Source organism: Haliaeetus albicilla, chromosome 7, assembly GCF_947461875.1.
Source record: "Haliaeetus albicilla chromosome 7, bHalAlb1.1, whole genome shotgun sequence".
NCBI lineage: Eukaryota > Metazoa > Chordata > Aves > Accipitriformes > Accipitridae > Haliaeetus > Haliaeetus albicilla.
The window spans coordinates 331,878-349,568 of record NC_091489.1 but is presented as its reverse complement, the minus strand read 5'-3'; the positions used below and the strand labels follow the sequence as shown (position 1 = coordinate 349,568).

The window sequence follows — 17,691 nt, the reverse complement described above, 5'->3', positions numbered from 1 at the left end:
AATCCTTTTCTTAAATCCTTTTCTTATTTAATTGATAATAGTAACAGTCTGGTAAGACACACATGCAGAGGAAACATACCAGAATGTTGTTCTGCTCTGAGGAGTTACTTTCTCCAAGCTGTTTCTGTGCAATCTTCATTATACTTTATTTCTAAGGAAATGGTAATTTCTTTTGAAACAGTTATTCTGAATAAAGCTTGTCTCAGGTGTTTAAAGACAACCTTTATTGTTCAGCTCTGAAAACACTTGGAGGGTTAACAGATGAGGCCAGCATGAAAACTACAAAGGGATTGTAATTTAATAGTATAGTAATTTCAGAGCTGTGCCCAGATTCAGCTAGACTGACAGTTAACTGTTACTAGCTTCATATCTATTTTATTAATGCTAGCTATTATTGTTGTAAAATTTCACTGAAGCACTTGACTGGATGGTGTATAGTGTCATCTCCATGAGACAACCGTAAAATGTCTGTAAACATTTTGACTTAAAAAATGACCAAAGTAAATAAATAAAAATGACCAGGACATTTGAAATCAATTGCTTTTATATTTTGTTTCATTTTTGGCAAGCTTCTATATTCATTCAGGTATTCAAATCTCCAGAAATATAGCTCCTGAATAAGTACCATCTAACTCCAGGCAATAGCTAAAGACTTTCTCCAACATGTAACCTGGCCAAAAAATGACTGACTTCAAGTCTTGTCTTTGCAATGTAGTACCCATAACAAAACTAGCAAGCTTGGAGTGCTTCCCTTCTACCTTACCAGGGCATTGAACTAACTACCATGGGTTCATCTGTCTGTACTGCAGTAGTGCCTTTTTTTTTTTCTTACTTTATTGTCTCAAAGTACAAAATTCAGTCCCCTTTCTCAAGGGAATTTGTCAAGAGTGAATAGTAGGGAATCGTGTTATTTTGCTGGAAGGCCCTTTACCTGTGTCTTTTGAATCCTGTAAGACATCATTAAAAAGCCTCAGATGAGTAAATACTTACTCGTGTATGAATTGGAGAGCTCATGGCAGAAGTCTAGATCTGTTGTTTACTCAATTAAAAAGCATACAATGCTATTCTTAGGCAACAGCTAGAAAACTAGATCAGGAATTCATAATAGCATCATCTTCTAAAATCATACCATTGCTGCTAAGTCTCCTGATCTCTACTAAGCTGATTTAGCTGGAGGGGTGAGGGGTTAGGGGTGGTGATGATGTAGTTGACATTGAAAATCAGTGATTCTTTACAGTTATGGGCCGTCTAAAGTTTTTCTAGTGGGCTTGTGGACCTGTCTAAGACTTCATCAAGTGTATGCACACACGAGTACATGCTTTCTTAGTCAGCTTTGGGTTATTTTTAAATTGTCCAAGTAGCTCTATTGACTGGAAAAATCACTAGCTTAATGCCTTAGAAAAAAGCAGAGAAACTGAGGGCCAACAACAGAGGAGTCATGGGATACAGAAACTATGTAAAAGAAATTAGGGCCTATGCTATGTTGGCATCTGGCTAGGTAGATAATAAAATGTCTATAAAATCTATGACTCTAAGAAAAGTGCTTCTCTTCCTGTATTTAGAAGAGGTAACTCGGATACAAAGGGCTACAGCACATATTTTTGTGTTTATACAGATATCCCCATTCCCTGTGGGCTATTGCACTGGCCTTATATGGGCAGAAAGTCCTGCTTCTCTGCCTGCATGTGCTTCCTGTGGAAGACCTGCCAGACCTTTCCGATGTTACGTGGGTGATTGTGTGCATGGATTATTTATTGAGAATCAGGCATGGGAAGGATTGCCAAACATCCCCAGGTAGCTTATTTCCCTTCTGTGAGGAGAATAAAGCCTGATGTGTATTTCTGTGAAAAATAATTGCAGGTCAGAGATTTTGCTCCCAGACGACAGACTTTGCCTGAAAGATTCTTGGCACCAGAGGTTCAGGGGTCAAATGCTTTGATGTCAGGAGTGAAATGTTCCTTCACAAAACACTAAAGTCTTAGAATAAGCAGACGGTTTCATGCAGAAACTGCCTAAGCATAAAATGATCTCACAGGTGACTCGTACCTTATTTCTCAAAAGCCAGAGCAAGAACTGTTTAGAAACCGTAATTATGGGTACGGACTGAGATCCCATTGACTAGCTTTTAAGTGAATTAGGGTGCAATATACTACCATTGACAGCTTCCTTGAAAGGGAAGATTTATTAGTCTTCTTTCCGGGTGAGGAGCTGATTTTGGTTTATGTTGGTAGCCAAGGGCCCCAAAGTTTTCATCACAAAATAAGCTGCTTCTGCAGCTTGCAAACTTTCTAACCGCAATGGGGAGGAGGCAGTGAGGTGATGTACAGTGTGTGGTTTAAGAGCTCACAAGGAAATGAGTAACAAAGAACTCCTGCCCCACAGTGTTTTGTGTTCCTGGACATGAGGGTAGGATGTCTGACTTAGCACCACAGTTCTTCACAAAACCAGCTTTCTTCTGTGTTTGCCAAGAGCTAAACTAGCGAGTTTAGTCAGAATCTTAATCAGAAGGCACCAAGGTTTAAGCAGAGCCATAGACATTTTCTGCTCTTAAAGTTACAGTAAACTGTAGCAGCTTCTCATTTGTGCATAGGCAATTTTTTTAGTGAACTAGTTTTATGTAACCTGAATAGTGAGGTTATCAACCTGTTATTAACATCAAGTTTGTAACCCAAATAATAGTGCTCTGTCATAGTAGACCTCAGCTTATTGCTGCTGGAGTAACTGGGATCTGGCCATAACTTCCTGTCTCCAAGATCTCCCATCAAAATATTGTACCATTCACACACAAATATCCTGGAAGCAAATTGAAGGTGGTGCTTTCTTACCATAAAGATCTGAAGAGACATGGGTAGATCTAGCTCAGAGAGACGACATGCATACTCCTAATTATTTTAACTGTTCATTGTTTTGCATTAAATGTAGCATTCATTTAAGCTTATGGTGACAAAGCACTTTTTTTTTCTTTCTTTTTTTTTTTTTTCAGATAGATAGATAGGTGGACTCTCCAGGGGTAACAGTACTTGCTGAATATCTGTCTGTCTGGTCTGAGAAGTAATCGGAATGCCCCTCTGTGAATACACTCACAGGATTTACATATGTTTGTATCCATGCTGTGATCAGTGATGTGGTTTTCTTTTTTTTTTTTTTTTTTTTTTTTCTCCATTGGGAGGTGGGGGTGGTGTGGCGTGTGTGTTTTGTTTTGTTCATGGTGGGTAAGAGTTGTAGGCATGCTATAAGCAGTATGGTGTGGGAAACCATAGAGCAACACAGCTAGCTCCTTAACCTGCTGGGTGGTGAGTGGGAAGCAGCTACTGCTGCTGCTGCAGAGGGCTGGCTTGAAGGCACCTTGTCCCTCAAGCTAGTAAGGAATGTCCTGCAAAGCAAGGCCCTTCTTTCCCTGTGCATAAACATCAGTAAGGACATCCTGATGTTTCATTGTCACCATGGAAAACTGAAAGAATTCTCAATCTTCAGTTTGTCAAATATATAATAGATTTAATGATTCTTTTTTTAAATGAGAGATTCTCCTTTCTCCGTTCTACCTACTGGGTTTGGTTTGAAGTGGAAAATACCTTGCATAGCTTTTCACTTCTCAAGTTTCTTTATTTTAAAATAATTTCTTTTAAAAAATAATCCTTTTTTTTGTATTGTTTTTGCACAAATATATACTTTAAACTATTCATTTTTTCATCTGTCAAATAGAGTTTGGAAATGTTAAAGAAGGAATGTAATGGATGTTTTTTCTTAGTAGATACAGTAATCAGCTCTTTGAAAGGAATACAGCGTCTCTGTGTCCCCCCCCCAAAAGTTGGTATTTATCTATTTTGAGGTCTTTTACAGGTGGTATAGCCACAGATAACTTTATAAACATATAATCCAGTTATGCAACTTTATATCCAGCATATCTGCAGCCCACATTAAACCCCAAGAACAATGCATCAGAGTAAGGTGAAAGGAAGATAGTATGCCATAGCTGCAAATAATGGTTACCTTTCAAATATTTAAACCGAAGTTTCAGTATTCTCAATAGTCATAATGTGATATGCTGTCATATAGTCATAATGTGTAAAATTCTGTTTAAAATATGGCATTAGTACATTAAATAAAAAGAAAAAAGAAATGGAAACAGACACTATGTTTTTCTAAAACTTCATAATTTGATATACTAGAAGTTTTGGCTGAAAGGGGGGATAATTTCAAGTGGAAGTGTTCTTAAGACTTCTGGTGGTGCCATGGCAGTTTATAATTCTGTATTGGAAAGCTTCTTTTACATATTACTTATATTAGAAGTATGGGCAGTTAGCTGTATCAGCTTTAGTGGCTTTAAAGATCACTGGTAAAGTTTCTTGGTGTCGTCAAACCCTGTCAAAGGCAGAGGTGATCAAAGACACAATAAGTTTACATGTTTTGAAAAGCACAGATCCTGTTCATTTGTATGAAATATTTGATCAGTTACAAACACTAAAAAAAAAAAAATTTCACAAAGAATAACCTATTAATGGGAAGTTTGCAAAACGGGCTACATTGGTCACTGAACCATAAATTTAATAAATCCAGATATTGATTTAGAATACATTAAGTAGTGAGTGTAAATCCACACAATACCTAGATTAACAGATGTTTTTATACATAATTTAAATATACGCATCTACATGTTTATTCAGAGGAAAGTTTTGTCCCCAATGAAAAATGAAAGGAGAATTTGTAGACAGAAAACTCACTTAAATCACTCCAGGTAACATTGTTTACTGCTTCTCCTGACAGTGCTGAATTGACAAAGAAAACCATGCATTTCCAGAGAGAGTCCATAAATCCAAAGGAAATGCAGCACTAAAGAGTAGTTTTCCTTTACTTAAATAGATTTAAATGTTGAAAACAAAATAGTGATAGCAATTGTGTTGAGGGCTTAGTCTCTGCTGTACCTGCTGTGACATTTGGTAATGACCGCTTTGAAAAAATATTTGAAATTGAGATCTAGCAATTTAATTTCAGGATCTACAGTAAGCTTGGAAGAAATCTCCCTCTGCAAATTGCTACCATCAACAGGGCACCTGTCCTTTTGGACTGTCAATGTAAAAGCCATCTCTTCTGAAACTGGTAAGCAGAATTCTGTGTATGTAGTTTTGGTCTCAAATATTTATTTTGTAATCTTACTGCCTAGCCATACAGGTGTTCAATTCACATCGCAAGAAAAATCAGTGACTATCAAAGTATTTATTTCTCTTAAAGTAAGGCACAAAGAAAATGTGCCTTGTCAAGTCCAAATGCAGAATAAATAGATGTGACCAGGGCAAGGTTGGATGAGAATACAGTTGCATTATCACTTGCTGACTGACAATCTGTATTTTCTGAGTGTTTGAGAGCCTAGACAACATTACTCCTGTTTTATATTCAGTGTTTGTTAGCTTTTATTCTGAAGACACATCTGTGGTAGTAAGGCAATTCTAGACAGAGTTCAATTCATTCAGACAAAAATAAAAATCACACCTGCTTTGGCTTTTTCCCCCTGCGTTCTTTAATTGCCTCTGTAACCTAAAGCATTATACACCGTTTAAAGACTCAGGGATACAGGTTTTGCAACCAGGATCATCTCATGGTGTAGCTGACCCAGAGCAGTGTTGCATCTACTTTCTGATCAATTACTTTCTCCATACTCCTCTCCCATTGCTGCAAGGACTAGTCAGAGCTGGGGGAGGCAGCAGAGTCCACATCTTCTGTGTCATGTTCATGTGGGGACACAGGTTGCCCACCTTTAACACGTTTCCACTTCATCCTTCTGTTTTGAAACCATACTTTGACCTGGGTGATAAAAAGGAAATAATTACTTATTGCCTCAATCTGAGCTGTATAAGCAGACCTGTGCATATATATGTGTATCAACAGACAGATATTTTGAGGGATTCTAGAAGAAAAGGTGAAAGGAACCTCACAAGTTTAAGTACTTCATTCCTCTAACAAAGGCAGGAACAATTCTTTCTGAACTGTTCCAAGCAGATGTTTCTCTCAGACCCACAAAGGTAGTACAAGTGCTTTGCCCAGAATCTGTCTTTATGTCAACTAAGCATGTCAGTCCAATGGGCACAGTGCATCTAATGTCTTTTAACATTTAGTCCATCCAATCTAATGCTTCAGGAATTGTAATTTGCTTCACTTAATTGAGCAATTCCCCTATTGTCCACTAAGCTTTGATAAGGAAACTCTGACTGAGATCACCATGACAGAACAGAAATATCTCTCTCCATGGAACTCACCATTTTTGTCCTTCCTTATCATCTCAAAATACTACCTGATCCAAGAAGAATGCATGTATCAGACATATATCATTCTAATAATTTCCTGGTAATCACAGTCTAAGGTCATATCCATATTCCTTCTGTGAGCCTTGACATATCAGTATGTATTAATGAGGGCTGGTAAACAACAGCTCAGTAGACATCAGTTATTCCCAAATCTGTCTTCAGTTTAGAGAAACACAATTGCATTTATTAACTACCTGCAGAAATTTGTAACAAATGTGTTTTAAAAGAATGTGGAGGCTTTGCATTAAAATACCTCTGTGCCATTGCAAAAGCACACCCTTGAGTAACATATCTGGTTTTTAGCTTTAGGAAGAAGTTGTGGGGGAGGAAGAAGAATCTGGGGAGGCAGGGATTCAGGAAGTACTTGTCTCTCGGTGAGATCCAGGTTCACAGCTATCTCGTATCTCCTGAGCCTTGTCAAGTAGTTATGATGGGCAAATTCAGCTTCCAGCTCCCGTAGCTGCTCCTTTGTGAAGGCTGTCCTTTCCTTCCGTGATTTGCTGCTTGTTTCTGCCTTGTTGCTTGAGTTCTGGTTTTCTAAGAGGCAAGCACACATGTTGCGTAATTTGCAGTTACATTGATCTGTGTGAACATGTGCATTGCAGAGGTCTGATATAAACTACTAACTGAAGTGCTCTGGAAGTTTTAAGAAGTTTGTCTTATGCCCCCTCAAGCTCAGCATGGCTTATCAGCGTTGTCAGTCTTGGGTTCAATGGGACAACGGTGGGACAGCTCAGAGTCAGGGAGGGGTGTGCTGTCAAACTGCAGAAGCTCGCGCCTGGGTCTGCAAGGTCAGAAATGAGCAGCTGTGTGAAGGAAGCTGTCATTTCTTGCTATCATTGCATCGAAATAGTTTCCTTCCCCACATCTTTACTTTCTTTCCTTACATACGTGTTATCACTCTCCCTGATCTACCAAGCAACAGGCAGCAAAGCTAGCACTTTGTGTATATGATGTGTAATGTGTTCTGAGTACGTGGTGACAACCTCTGGCGCAGGGCGTAAGGTAAAGTCACTTAGTAAGCACCCTAAGCTAGCGTATGGCCTGGAAATATTGGGGGGGAGGAACATGCTAAAACGGGCAACACCAGAGAACCAGTGTTCTTTGAATTAGCACACGATACTACAGACTTTGAGCTTCTTCTAATCCTTGCTAAATGAAAACTACGAGGAGATCTGGTATCTCTGTGCATGATTGGCCTCAGTATCATCCTTGTCACTGTGCTGCCCTGAAAAACTATTTCACTCTTTGTGCACTTGGCTGCATTGTGGTCAAGAGTCATATTTCAAAGCCAAATTTCAAGTCATAGCCAAAGGGATGCTGCACAAATTATGCTAAAAGGCAAACGCAAACTGACTTTGCTTGAGACTATGGCAATTCTTTTTCCTCTCCCCTCCCCTCCCGCCTCCTTCCCTCCTCTCTTTTTCTCCTTCTCTTTTTCTTTCCCCTACCTCCCCCTCTATCTTTTCTTTCTTTTTTATCTTTTTCCTTCTCCCCCTTTTTTCTTCCCCCCTTTTTTTCTCCTGTTTTTAAAATTGGTGCTTGTGAAGAATGCTCCAAAATGCACTTGTTTCAGCGAGCAAAGCCCAAACTGCCAATCTTTCAGGGAGTCAGTTTTTACAAGTTCCTTGACTCTTTCACCCCTCTTGCTCCTGTGGTTGGCTAGATTCCCTGAACTGAAGATGCTAGTAGGTTTTTTGTTATGTTGAGGATTAATTACTTAATTTTTGTTTGTAACCAGTGTCCAAAGAAGTTCTGTGTGTCCTAGCATAATATTTCTACATAGAAATTATATACAAAATGGTAGCAATGAGCATGACGTGCAGCATTATCTTCTAGATGTCTCTTTGGCTGCCAAAGTAACAAAGCTGGAAAAATCTGTCAGGTGTGGCTGTAGGCTTCATGATTGACCTGATCTTAGCTCTGTCCATCAGAAATAGAGAAATCAAACATAGCTCCCATTAGAGATAATGTACACAGGGACCAGTGTATCACATGCTGCAGCTGTACTGCTCTCCATTTCAAGGAAATTAGTCTTGTTTGTATCAACATTGTTCTTGCTACTTATACTTCAAAAATCCCAAAATAAAGTTGGGGAAAGTATGAAAACAAACCCCCAGAAGTTTCTCCCTGTGCTTTTGCCCATAGTTGTACAATCCCCTTCATTCTTATCTCTTACTGAACAAACACACCATTACATGTTTCCCAGAGGCTAACAAATGTAACTTTTGAGAGAGTGGTGGGAAGTGGGTTTTGAAGTGTGGATCCCCTGCTGGGAACTTTGCCACCAGCTTCTGGGAGTCTTGGTCTCCAGGGCTTCCCCTTGGGTCTCTGCTCCCCTAGCAAACGTGGAGGGGTGAAGCAGCTCTCCAATGCCAATAACATACTGCAGGAACTAAAGCCACCTCTGTCAAATTAACCTGGGATAAAAATAGCTAATGCAACCTGAATTTATATGTGAGCTCACCACTTAGCACTGTGGATGTGAAGGACATCCTTTCTAAGGGGCAGTTTCACCAGTCTTCATCTCCAAAAAGCAATGTGAATAATTTTAAACAGCTAAGTATTTCTGGGAATAGAGCAGGATGTGTAGCTTGGATCCTGTCATCCAGGCTGTGTGCCACATGGTGTTGTAAAGAGGCATATGGTTATTCACGGCTGGAGGTTTTGTGATATTCCAAAAGTGGAAATTGGGCCTAGTTGCTTCAGAGTTTTGACAACAGAACATGGAAAATGGCAAATGTGTGAAAGCACAAATCGGCTTGGAAAGATTTTCCTACTGTACTGCCAGTTTGGGGGGGGGAGGGGCTGGAAATGCTGCTCAGGAATCACAGGAAGATCTGTGTCTCTACGATGAGGCACGCATACTTCCAAGAGCTCAACCAGCTTCATTGTGTGGTTGAACCGAACAGCTGCCTTTCCCCAGGGCTGGAGCAAAATATGTGTAGGAACACAAATGGTACATGTTCCCATGCCATAAATTTTCGAAACCAAAAACTGTGTCAGGCACTACTACATACATGTGTGTATGAAGAGGCAATCCATTCCCTGCAAAACAATGGGCCAAATTCAGCATTTGGACCCGGTCAACAGAAGTTGGCTTTGCTTTGTGTTTAGAACCAGCATAACTGAATCAGAATCTGGTCTCATGAAGTAGTACTCACTCTCCCTCACTGGGTTGAACTGGTCTACTAACAATAGCCAGTAAACAATGCTTTGGAGGAAGGCACAAGGACTCTGCACTGTGCAGATACAGGATTTTGGTGGCACAGAGGGTACTTGTATTGCTCAGAGAGCAGCTTAGGCTCAGAAGTATGGGGATTGCTAATGCCTATATGTGGAGGATCCTACCTGCTTGTTAGGTGTTTGTGGTGATCCACAGCCCAGATCAGTGCACCTGGTGTTTGTTATTCTGCAAACTACTGTTGATGTCTGCAATTCTTCCCTCAGTAGAAGAAAGTAAAATAAAAATACAAAGCATCTGCACAATGTTACTTTTTTCCCCCCATACTAAAGACTTTGAAGGCATATTTATTCAAAGTGGTTAAATCAGGTAGTAAGACACTGATAGATTTTGCTATTATGGAACATAAAATTCTAAAAGCTATCAGGAACATTGGCCAAGTAAAGTGACCTCACAAATAGTGTATTCATTTGGCAGCTGATGATAAAGTATCCAGAAATTACTTCAATGTACGCCTCATGGAATAATGCTCAATGGAGGGTGCATACGGAGGGCTATTATACATGATGTTCTGCACCCAGACCACTTTAAACTGATCAGGGACTTGCCTGTACTTTGCTTTTCAGTCCTTCTCAGGGTATCTGCTGCTACCTGCTGCTACCTACTCTTACCTACTGCTTTTTATGCCACCATGATTGTAAATGGGAATCACAAGCTTAGAAAATCCTCTTTACAGTTAGTGGCAAGATTGAGAAAGGTTGGCAGGTGGGAATTCAGATCAGCTTTACACATTTTAATACAAAGTTTTCCAGGATTCCTCAGTCAAGGACATTGTATGCCTAATGTTGTTAAGGGAGTCATTATGCACTGTTATCACATTCCTGTTTCTACTGCATCCTCACTAACATTCTGTATTGTTTCATTCACATAAAATAAAGCTGTCTGAATTCTATTATGTGTTATATTACTATTGTTGGAGATCTGGGGACTTCAAGTGCATCATAACACAAGTACAATTTAGAACAGGTCAGACAGAAACTTTATTGAAATTGTATTTGAAAATGCTAATGGCTGTGGCTTGTGGATGGACAGCAGAGGCAGCTGTGAAAGCTAGTACAAGGTTAACTTCTTTCTTCAGGTCATTTGGTGAGCCTGTGAAGTCAAGACTGAATATGGCATCTAAATAACTGAAGTCTGTAGAGGAAGGGAAGGGTGTGTACTTGTAATAGATGCCACTGCTGCTATCCATAACAAAGCCATTCTTTAAAGGTTTTTAATATATCCATGCTTCAAAGAAAGTTGTAAAGATTGACAAGCTTTTTAAATTATTTTTGCACCATTCTGCTTATTTGTCTGAGAAACATGATTATTTTAGACTTTTCACAGAATACTCTGCAAAGAGCCATGTTCCAAGGTCTTCACTGTGTATCTTGTAGTAACTAGGGTCTTCTCAAGAACAGAAGGTTTTTGCATGCACTAGTACAAATCATGGTAATGCTGTATGAATATTGCAGGTAAAATTGTGATGGATAAGGCACCAACTAAAAGAAAATAGTTTATTTTGTAGGTTTTGTCTTCAAGTGATTTCAATATATTTTTCTTTACTGGCCCAATCTCTGAAGAGAAGGCTCTGGGTACCTAGATTTTTCTAAAGAAGTCAAGGAAAATTCTCAAGAGGAGAGAAAAGTCTTATGTTCCACTTAGAATAAACAATCAGTATGTGATATGTCCAGCTGCATTTCTGGAATTGCTGTACAAGTGAAGGAAATCACAGTAAGATTGCTCAGAGACTTTCCTCTCATTTGTTTTATTTTGTCTGGGGGCAGAAGGAAACAAAAGCTTGCAGGAGGGATATCAAGTAATTCTATCTGCTGTCTGGTAAGCAAAGAAGGGAGTGAAATGAAAAGCCACGGAATCGCCTTTGGGATATGTTATTCTGCGTTTGCTAGAGTAACAACTTGTACAGACAGCAACAGTTGCTAGAAGGTAGGAAACACCATACCTTTCAGTGATGTCATTACTTACAGCTCCCCTGTAAGGAAAAGTATATAGGACAGCAGCAAGTATGAAAAGAAAATGTGAAGGGTGCTGGTAATAGAGAATAAAAGGAACATTTGTCTGCTACTTAAAACAGGGAGATGTGCTTTGGAATCAGTCTCTTTAAGGATATCCCTTCAATCTGAGTATACTGAACTCTGCTGTTCACCTATGATTAGCAAATGTTTCAATAAAAGCATTGTTCACTTTTAAATCTTTCATTTTAAACTTCTTTGCATTTTGGTTTTTGGGAAATTTTTGCCCCAAACGTGCTTTTTCAATAGAAATGAACTTAAATTCTACAAAGCTGGCTTTCTAAAGGAAAAACAGATAACCGAAGGAAGTAAACTAGATTCTGGGCATAAAGAAGTTTGGAATATTAGTTATTTCATGTGTTCCCTGACAGGCTATTCATACTGGAAGAGAACAGAGATTAGGACTAATTGTGTGACAGAGAAAGCACAAATACAAGCTTGATGTTTAAATTGCAAAATTGAGAAATGAAAGTTGGATTAGAGGTGGCTCTTCTGTAGTCAACCTGTCAAACCAATAAATAAATAAATAAATATTTTTATAGTTGTGTTCTCTACCTGTAAAATGGGGATACTGGAAAATATTCCCCACTTCATAGTAGTGCTGTGGGAAAAAGCACACACTTCCAACATAAAATTTCCAACTAGCACAGGCAGCTCAAGATGAGGGATCTTTGCTCTTTGAATGCCATTCTTTTAGGCTTGGACAAATGGCAGGCGTGCAATGTATAACTCCATATCGTAGGACCTTCAGCTCAGTGTATACATGCCATGTGACTCCTGTTTAGTTACAGCAAATGTGCATTGTGCTGGTGAGTAAAATGCCTGGTTCAGTAAACAAGATCTGCAGAAGTGAAGTACAAACACCAGAGGTCATCAAAGAATAAGCCATTTAGTTTCAGTGTTGTTATTGTGTAAGTTTCCCCAGTGAAGAATTACAAAATATTTTCCTCATCAGCTTTATTTCTTAATTCCTAATCTTACAGGTGCTCTCATTCTCTATAGCCTCTACTATCCCACAACCCTGATTTTATATCACCTACCTGAGTTTTCCTTTTTTCTTTTGGACGACTTTTTCTCAGTTTCATTTGTAGTATTTACTGGTACCTCATCATCTTCATTCATATCCACTGCTGCACTCACTAGACTTGGGCTGCTGCCTTCTGACTCCCCAGAACCCAAGACCAGTCCTGGATTTAGTCGTCTTCTGGCCTCAGTTGCTGCAAAATGCCATTCAGAGTGTTGGAAAGAGGGGTGCTGCTCCACAAATGCCCGCTCCTCACGTGGGAATCTATGGGGAGCAGTCACCAGGCAGGAGGTTGAGAAATCAGAGTACGTAGCAAAATCTGATTTTTGATGGAAGGAGAATGGTGCTGGTGGGTAGTGGTTCAGCCCTGAAGCTGTGGTGACATCCGCATGGGTGCTCCGCAGGCACCCCCAAAGTGGGGCAGGAGGTTGTGGACTGCGCATGCAGCTGCTGCTGGTGGGATCCATTTGCTTCCAATCCTGTCCGCACTCCAGCGTTCGTGACTGGTTATAGCTCAGGCTTCAAAATCAGAAGAGAAGCAGATGGGAAATCTTCCAAACTTTACAGAATGAATTTCCTCCCTAAACAACAGTTTGTTTGTGGGTTTTATGCTGTTGCAGATTTGTTACTTTGGGAACTCTTCTAAACATCTTCATTGTCCTGACTGGAAAACAGTAACCAGATCTATGCAGTGATTGCCCTGAATTGCTTCCCAAGGCCTGAAGCTTGCTTCCTTGTGAAGTGCTGGCCATGAGTGAAACACTTTTTAAATACTGTGCTGGGGAGAGAGTGACAAGTTTGTGAAGTGAAATGTGAGAGAGGGGAGGGAGGGGTTAACGTACATACATACACTCAGGCCCTCCAACCAAAGCAAAGCAGGCAACTATTAATCATCCGAAACCTTATATGCACATCTAATGGGATTTGCAGATGGAGCCTTTTAAAGAAACAATGTCTGTATTTTTTTTTTTTTAAAAGGGAAAGAGTAGCACACAAAAAAGGCTTTAATGTTTCCCTGTAACACTATGAAGTTATTTTTATTACACTGTTAACAAAATACCCCAAGTCTTGGATTTGGAAAAAGCTCTAACACAGAATTCAACAGACAACAAATTTCAAGAACTAAAGTGGGAAAGAAAAGTAAGAAAGGACTTCACTGATTATATACAATTTAAGGCCCAATCCTAAGTTTAAAAAAAGTGTTAAACCTGGCTTGTGCACACATGCAAGGTTTTGAGTGATTTTTGTTTGCTTTGTTAGCTTTGTAACCTGTATTTGCTGAGAGTTGGAGTTTGCTGCCAGTGGCAGTTACTCTGCCACTACTGTAGTCTACTTTCCAGGGAATTTTCAATATGCCACTCCTTCCTGCAAGGAAATCTCCTGCTTTTAAGCCAATGGAAGACATGTTTTTCATCTTTTGTTGAAAGTTTTATAGTTTTTCTTAACAGAAAGCAGATTCTTAGACCCTAGAGCCATCACAGTTGAAAAGACATTAACAGGGAATCTGTTCTCAATCCTTTTTTCACAGAAGTGTGGCAGCTGGGAATGCCCAAAACTCTGCTATGCTAGGGTTACTGCAACTTCTTTCAGGGTTGTTCTCCATGTTTTTAACAACAATTTACGTGTGCATGTGTTTCATGTTTCCATAATCTGCTTGCAACCATTTGCAATACTTATTCCCATAGGCCTTGCTATATGTTTTGTGCGCATCTTTCCCTTCTCCCACCATTCATGCTGGGTTTTGTGTTCTCTCATAGACAGAGATTTAGCAGATGAACACGGAGCCTTCATTTTTCACGGGGGCTTAAGTGATACTTTTATTTGGCTTCTGTATAATTCAGAATTGTAACATTTCAAGGAATCAAGGAAAAAAAAAGAAAAAGAAGAAAAAGGTGTACTTATCCTGATATATCTGTTGGTTCTTAGAGCTTGGCCTTTTCCAAGAAATCAAGTGGGTTTAGTCCAGATCTTTCTGAACAAGAGCATCAAATTCTGTTCTATCACATGAATCTTGACTTTCTTGCAAAATACTAAATATGTGATACCTAATTCATTCTCTAGGAAGAACTCTCCTAAATATTTACATCTGTTGCTGTGTTGTATTAGAAAATAAACATTAAAACATATTTCCTACCTACTGGCAGGAGGAAAACCACCAGACCGCTCTTTTCTGAAAGGCCAGGTTATAATGAATTTGGGAATGCTGCACATGTTCCAAGCACTGGCAGAATCTAAGAGTCCAGAACTTTTTGCCAATGCAAAGTATTTCATTTACATTCTCAGTGTGTTTTGACATATGTATAACACCCACTCACTTCAATCACACAGGTTATTAGGGTTTGTATGAATGCAAGCCTAGGTCTATTGTTTTTCAGTCCTACTTTCAGTCTACAAAATGATCTAGCCAATTAAGCAGACATTTATGTCCTTGCATGTATACTTGGGGGGATAGAAGGGAATGGAGGATTGTCCGTCAGTCTAGTATTCACTTCAACCAGGAGCAGCTTTGGGCTCCCATTCAGGAACCCCCACGAGGCCCGAGCATAGGTCTATCTGTAGGGCAGGACTCCACTCCTGCACATAACTTTGCCTTCTGAGTTAAATTGCTTGGACCCTGTTTTCCCAATGGAGCTCTCACTGTTGTTCTTCTAACTTCAGATGTGGGAAAAGGGGATGGCATCCCCTTCCCAAACGTGAGAGCCCTCGGGTCTTGCATTGCTCCAGCCCCCTTTGCAGCTGGTGCTGTCACTCCGTGGCTCAGCAGGGGCCTGTTTGACCTCTACATCTTCCTGACACTTCATTCCTGAAAGAAGAAAGAACAACAATCCTCCCCTCTTGCTAAATCCCATTTGTTGGTTGAGGTAGTCACCTTTAACCTTCGTAAAGTCAACATCTCTTCAGTCAAGCGCTGTGTTGGGTAGAAAAAAATGGCATGGATGGAGATCAGTTTTTGTAACAAATGCTCCCATAACAAGCTGAAGACTGGAAAGTGGGGATTTATCTTTGAGCTTTCTATCAGTTCATTCTGTGACTCCCCCAGGAAAGCATTTCTCAGCCATCTCACAGACCAAGAAGGCTCTGAGCTCTGGCTCACCCTAAGACCTTGCACAGTAATTTGCCTAACTTCATGAAGGTGAAATGACAAAAGTTGTGCCATGTCTTCACCTCCTTTTTTCTGGCAAAACAATTTTCTTTCTCAGTAAAGAAAGACCTGCACCATCTTGTGCTACTTTAATGTAGCCCTCTTCTAAATCACCTTCACGCTTGTGCCATTTCTTGGAACACCTGAGCTCTCTGGGGCAGGATCCTGGTCCTACTCTGCTTTTGCTGCACCTGACCCAGTACAATTGTGTCTGGTGCTTTTGCACCTGAAATCAAAAGCGATTTCTTAGGTTATGGATTTTACTCTGATCGCAAGGCAAAGTAAGATTTATCTTTGCAAGAGGGACACTGGCTTGATGCTTATCTTGTCAGAAGTTTAGGACAAGTTTACAGCCTTGTCATGGAAAAAAACTCTAGGCACCAAGGTCTACTCTTGAAATTTTATGAGCTACTAAATTGCAAGTTAATAACACCTTTCATTAAAAAATAGTGCTCTCCAAACTTTTTTTTTTTTTTTAAATAGATCCTAAACAATGTCATTCTATGACCTGCCATGTGTGCAACTATAGTAACCGGGAAAGTTTTCCTCCATGCAGGTGCTGGACCAAGACTGGGGAATTCCTCATGTGTAGAAGAACCCTTGTTATTAACTCCATTGTGCATTTTAGCACTGATGAAAGAAAGCTGGAGAGCAACAAATAGCCAATAGCCAATACTAGATTCAGGAAGCTGCTGCTTAGTTGCAGAAGTTAAAGATGGAAAAAGTTTATTAGGTTACTTAGTCTCCCTACAGGTAGTTTTATTGTTCTCTACTAGATCATAGAATGGATTGGGTTGGAAGCGACCTTAAAGATCATCTAGTTTCACCCCATCCAACCTGGCCTTGAACACTTCCAAGGAGGAGGCATCCACAACTTCTCTGGGCAACCTCTTCCAGTGTCATTTTCTAGGATGTTGCCCAGACCCAAGTAACTATCATAGTTTCAGTCTTCTACTTTCCCTTGGGAAGACAATTCTTCACTCCTTCCTAGTGTCTAGACCCAGTTCTCACTTTTACTGACTCCTTGTCATTATTCTGAGTAACAACCTGTTGGCACTGTGCAGGTGGAGAACAATTGTTCAAGCGAGTTTTAAAATTTTGTAATATCTATGATAAGCTATCTTAAACACAAGCCAGATGTATTTCAGACTCTAATCTTTCCTCTAAGTCAATCACTATAGACTTAGTCATGTTTCTGGTGCTTTGAATTATCTCCAAGTTGCAGTGCTAGGAATGAACATTCACTAGCACCAAGCTGAGATTGTTGGTACAGTTTCTCTCTGTGAAGAAGGGAGAATAATTTCTGAAGGAAACTGCAGCACTGCAGTATCATGAAGCTCAGTTTCCAAGGGATTATGTGTGAGGTGTTGTGCTCCCCTATGCCTAGAACTTGCAAATGCTCCCAAAGGTTGTATATCTGCTGAATAGCAGCATTTCCCTAAAGAATGCATGTGATGTTAGGCTAAAAGCCATTGCAGCAAGATGTTCAGAAATAGAGATGAAAAAAAATTACACTGCTGCCTGAAGCTGCTGAATCAGCAAAGACCCAGTAATAAATGCACAGGTACTGATACAAAGATTACACTCGTTGGCATGGCTTTTTTTCCTTCCACAGTCTCGTCTGATACTTTTACTGAGATTCAGTGTCTGACTTGCTCTGCAGATGGGGAGCTGGCATCACTACCGCAAGAATTTCTAATTTAATGATAATGTTTCTCTTAGTACTAAGTTAATATTTCCGGTATTAATTAAATTTGATGGCTTCACAGTAGTGAAAAAAAAAATCTGCCTCAGGTACAGGAAACATCAAGATGTGTTCAGAGACACTTACATGATAATTTATCTTAGGACAGAGAGCAGTAGAAGCAAAAAGCAGAAGTAAGAAATGACCAGCTGTAAGTTTGCAGATATATTAAAAGGAAAAAACACTAGCTGGAAACTGCTTAATCACATTACACAATGCATTATCT

General features: G+C 39.7%; 2 protein-coding genes across 3 annotated transcripts in view; one reads left to right on the top strand and one right to left on the bottom strand.

The window, feature by feature from the left end:
• DHX8 (DEAH-box helicase 8) overlaps positions 1-11,204 on the top strand; it is an 82,097-nt gene extending 70,893 nt beyond the window's left edge. The window contains exons 24-25 of the transcript XR_011325292.1: positions 4,993-5,097; positions 11,051-11,204. The gene's annotated coding sequence lies outside the window, so the exon portion shown is untranslated. The remainder of the gene's footprint in view (positions 1-4,992; positions 5,098-11,050) is intronic.
• On the bottom strand, positions 5,200-14,058 carry MEOX1 (mesenchyme homeobox 1). 2 transcript variants are annotated; one of them, XM_069786233.1, is made up of 3 exons: positions 12,596-14,058; positions 6,553-6,836; positions 5,200-5,799 (listed from the first exon to the last, which is right to left on the bottom strand). In XM_069786233.1, the coding sequence occupies exons 1-3, from the start codon at positions 13,044-13,046 to the stop codon at positions 5,677-5,679; spliced, it is 858 nt and encodes a 285-aa protein (XP_069642334.1). In that variant the 5' UTR covers positions 13,047-14,058; the 3' UTR covers positions 5,200-5,676. The 2 variants fall into 2 exon arrangements, with proteins under 2 accessions (XP_069642334.1, XP_009923438.1); XM_009925136.2 differs by having other exon boundaries at positions 6,664-6,836; positions 12,596-13,447.
• Positions 14,059-17,691: the final 3,633 nt, after the last annotated feature.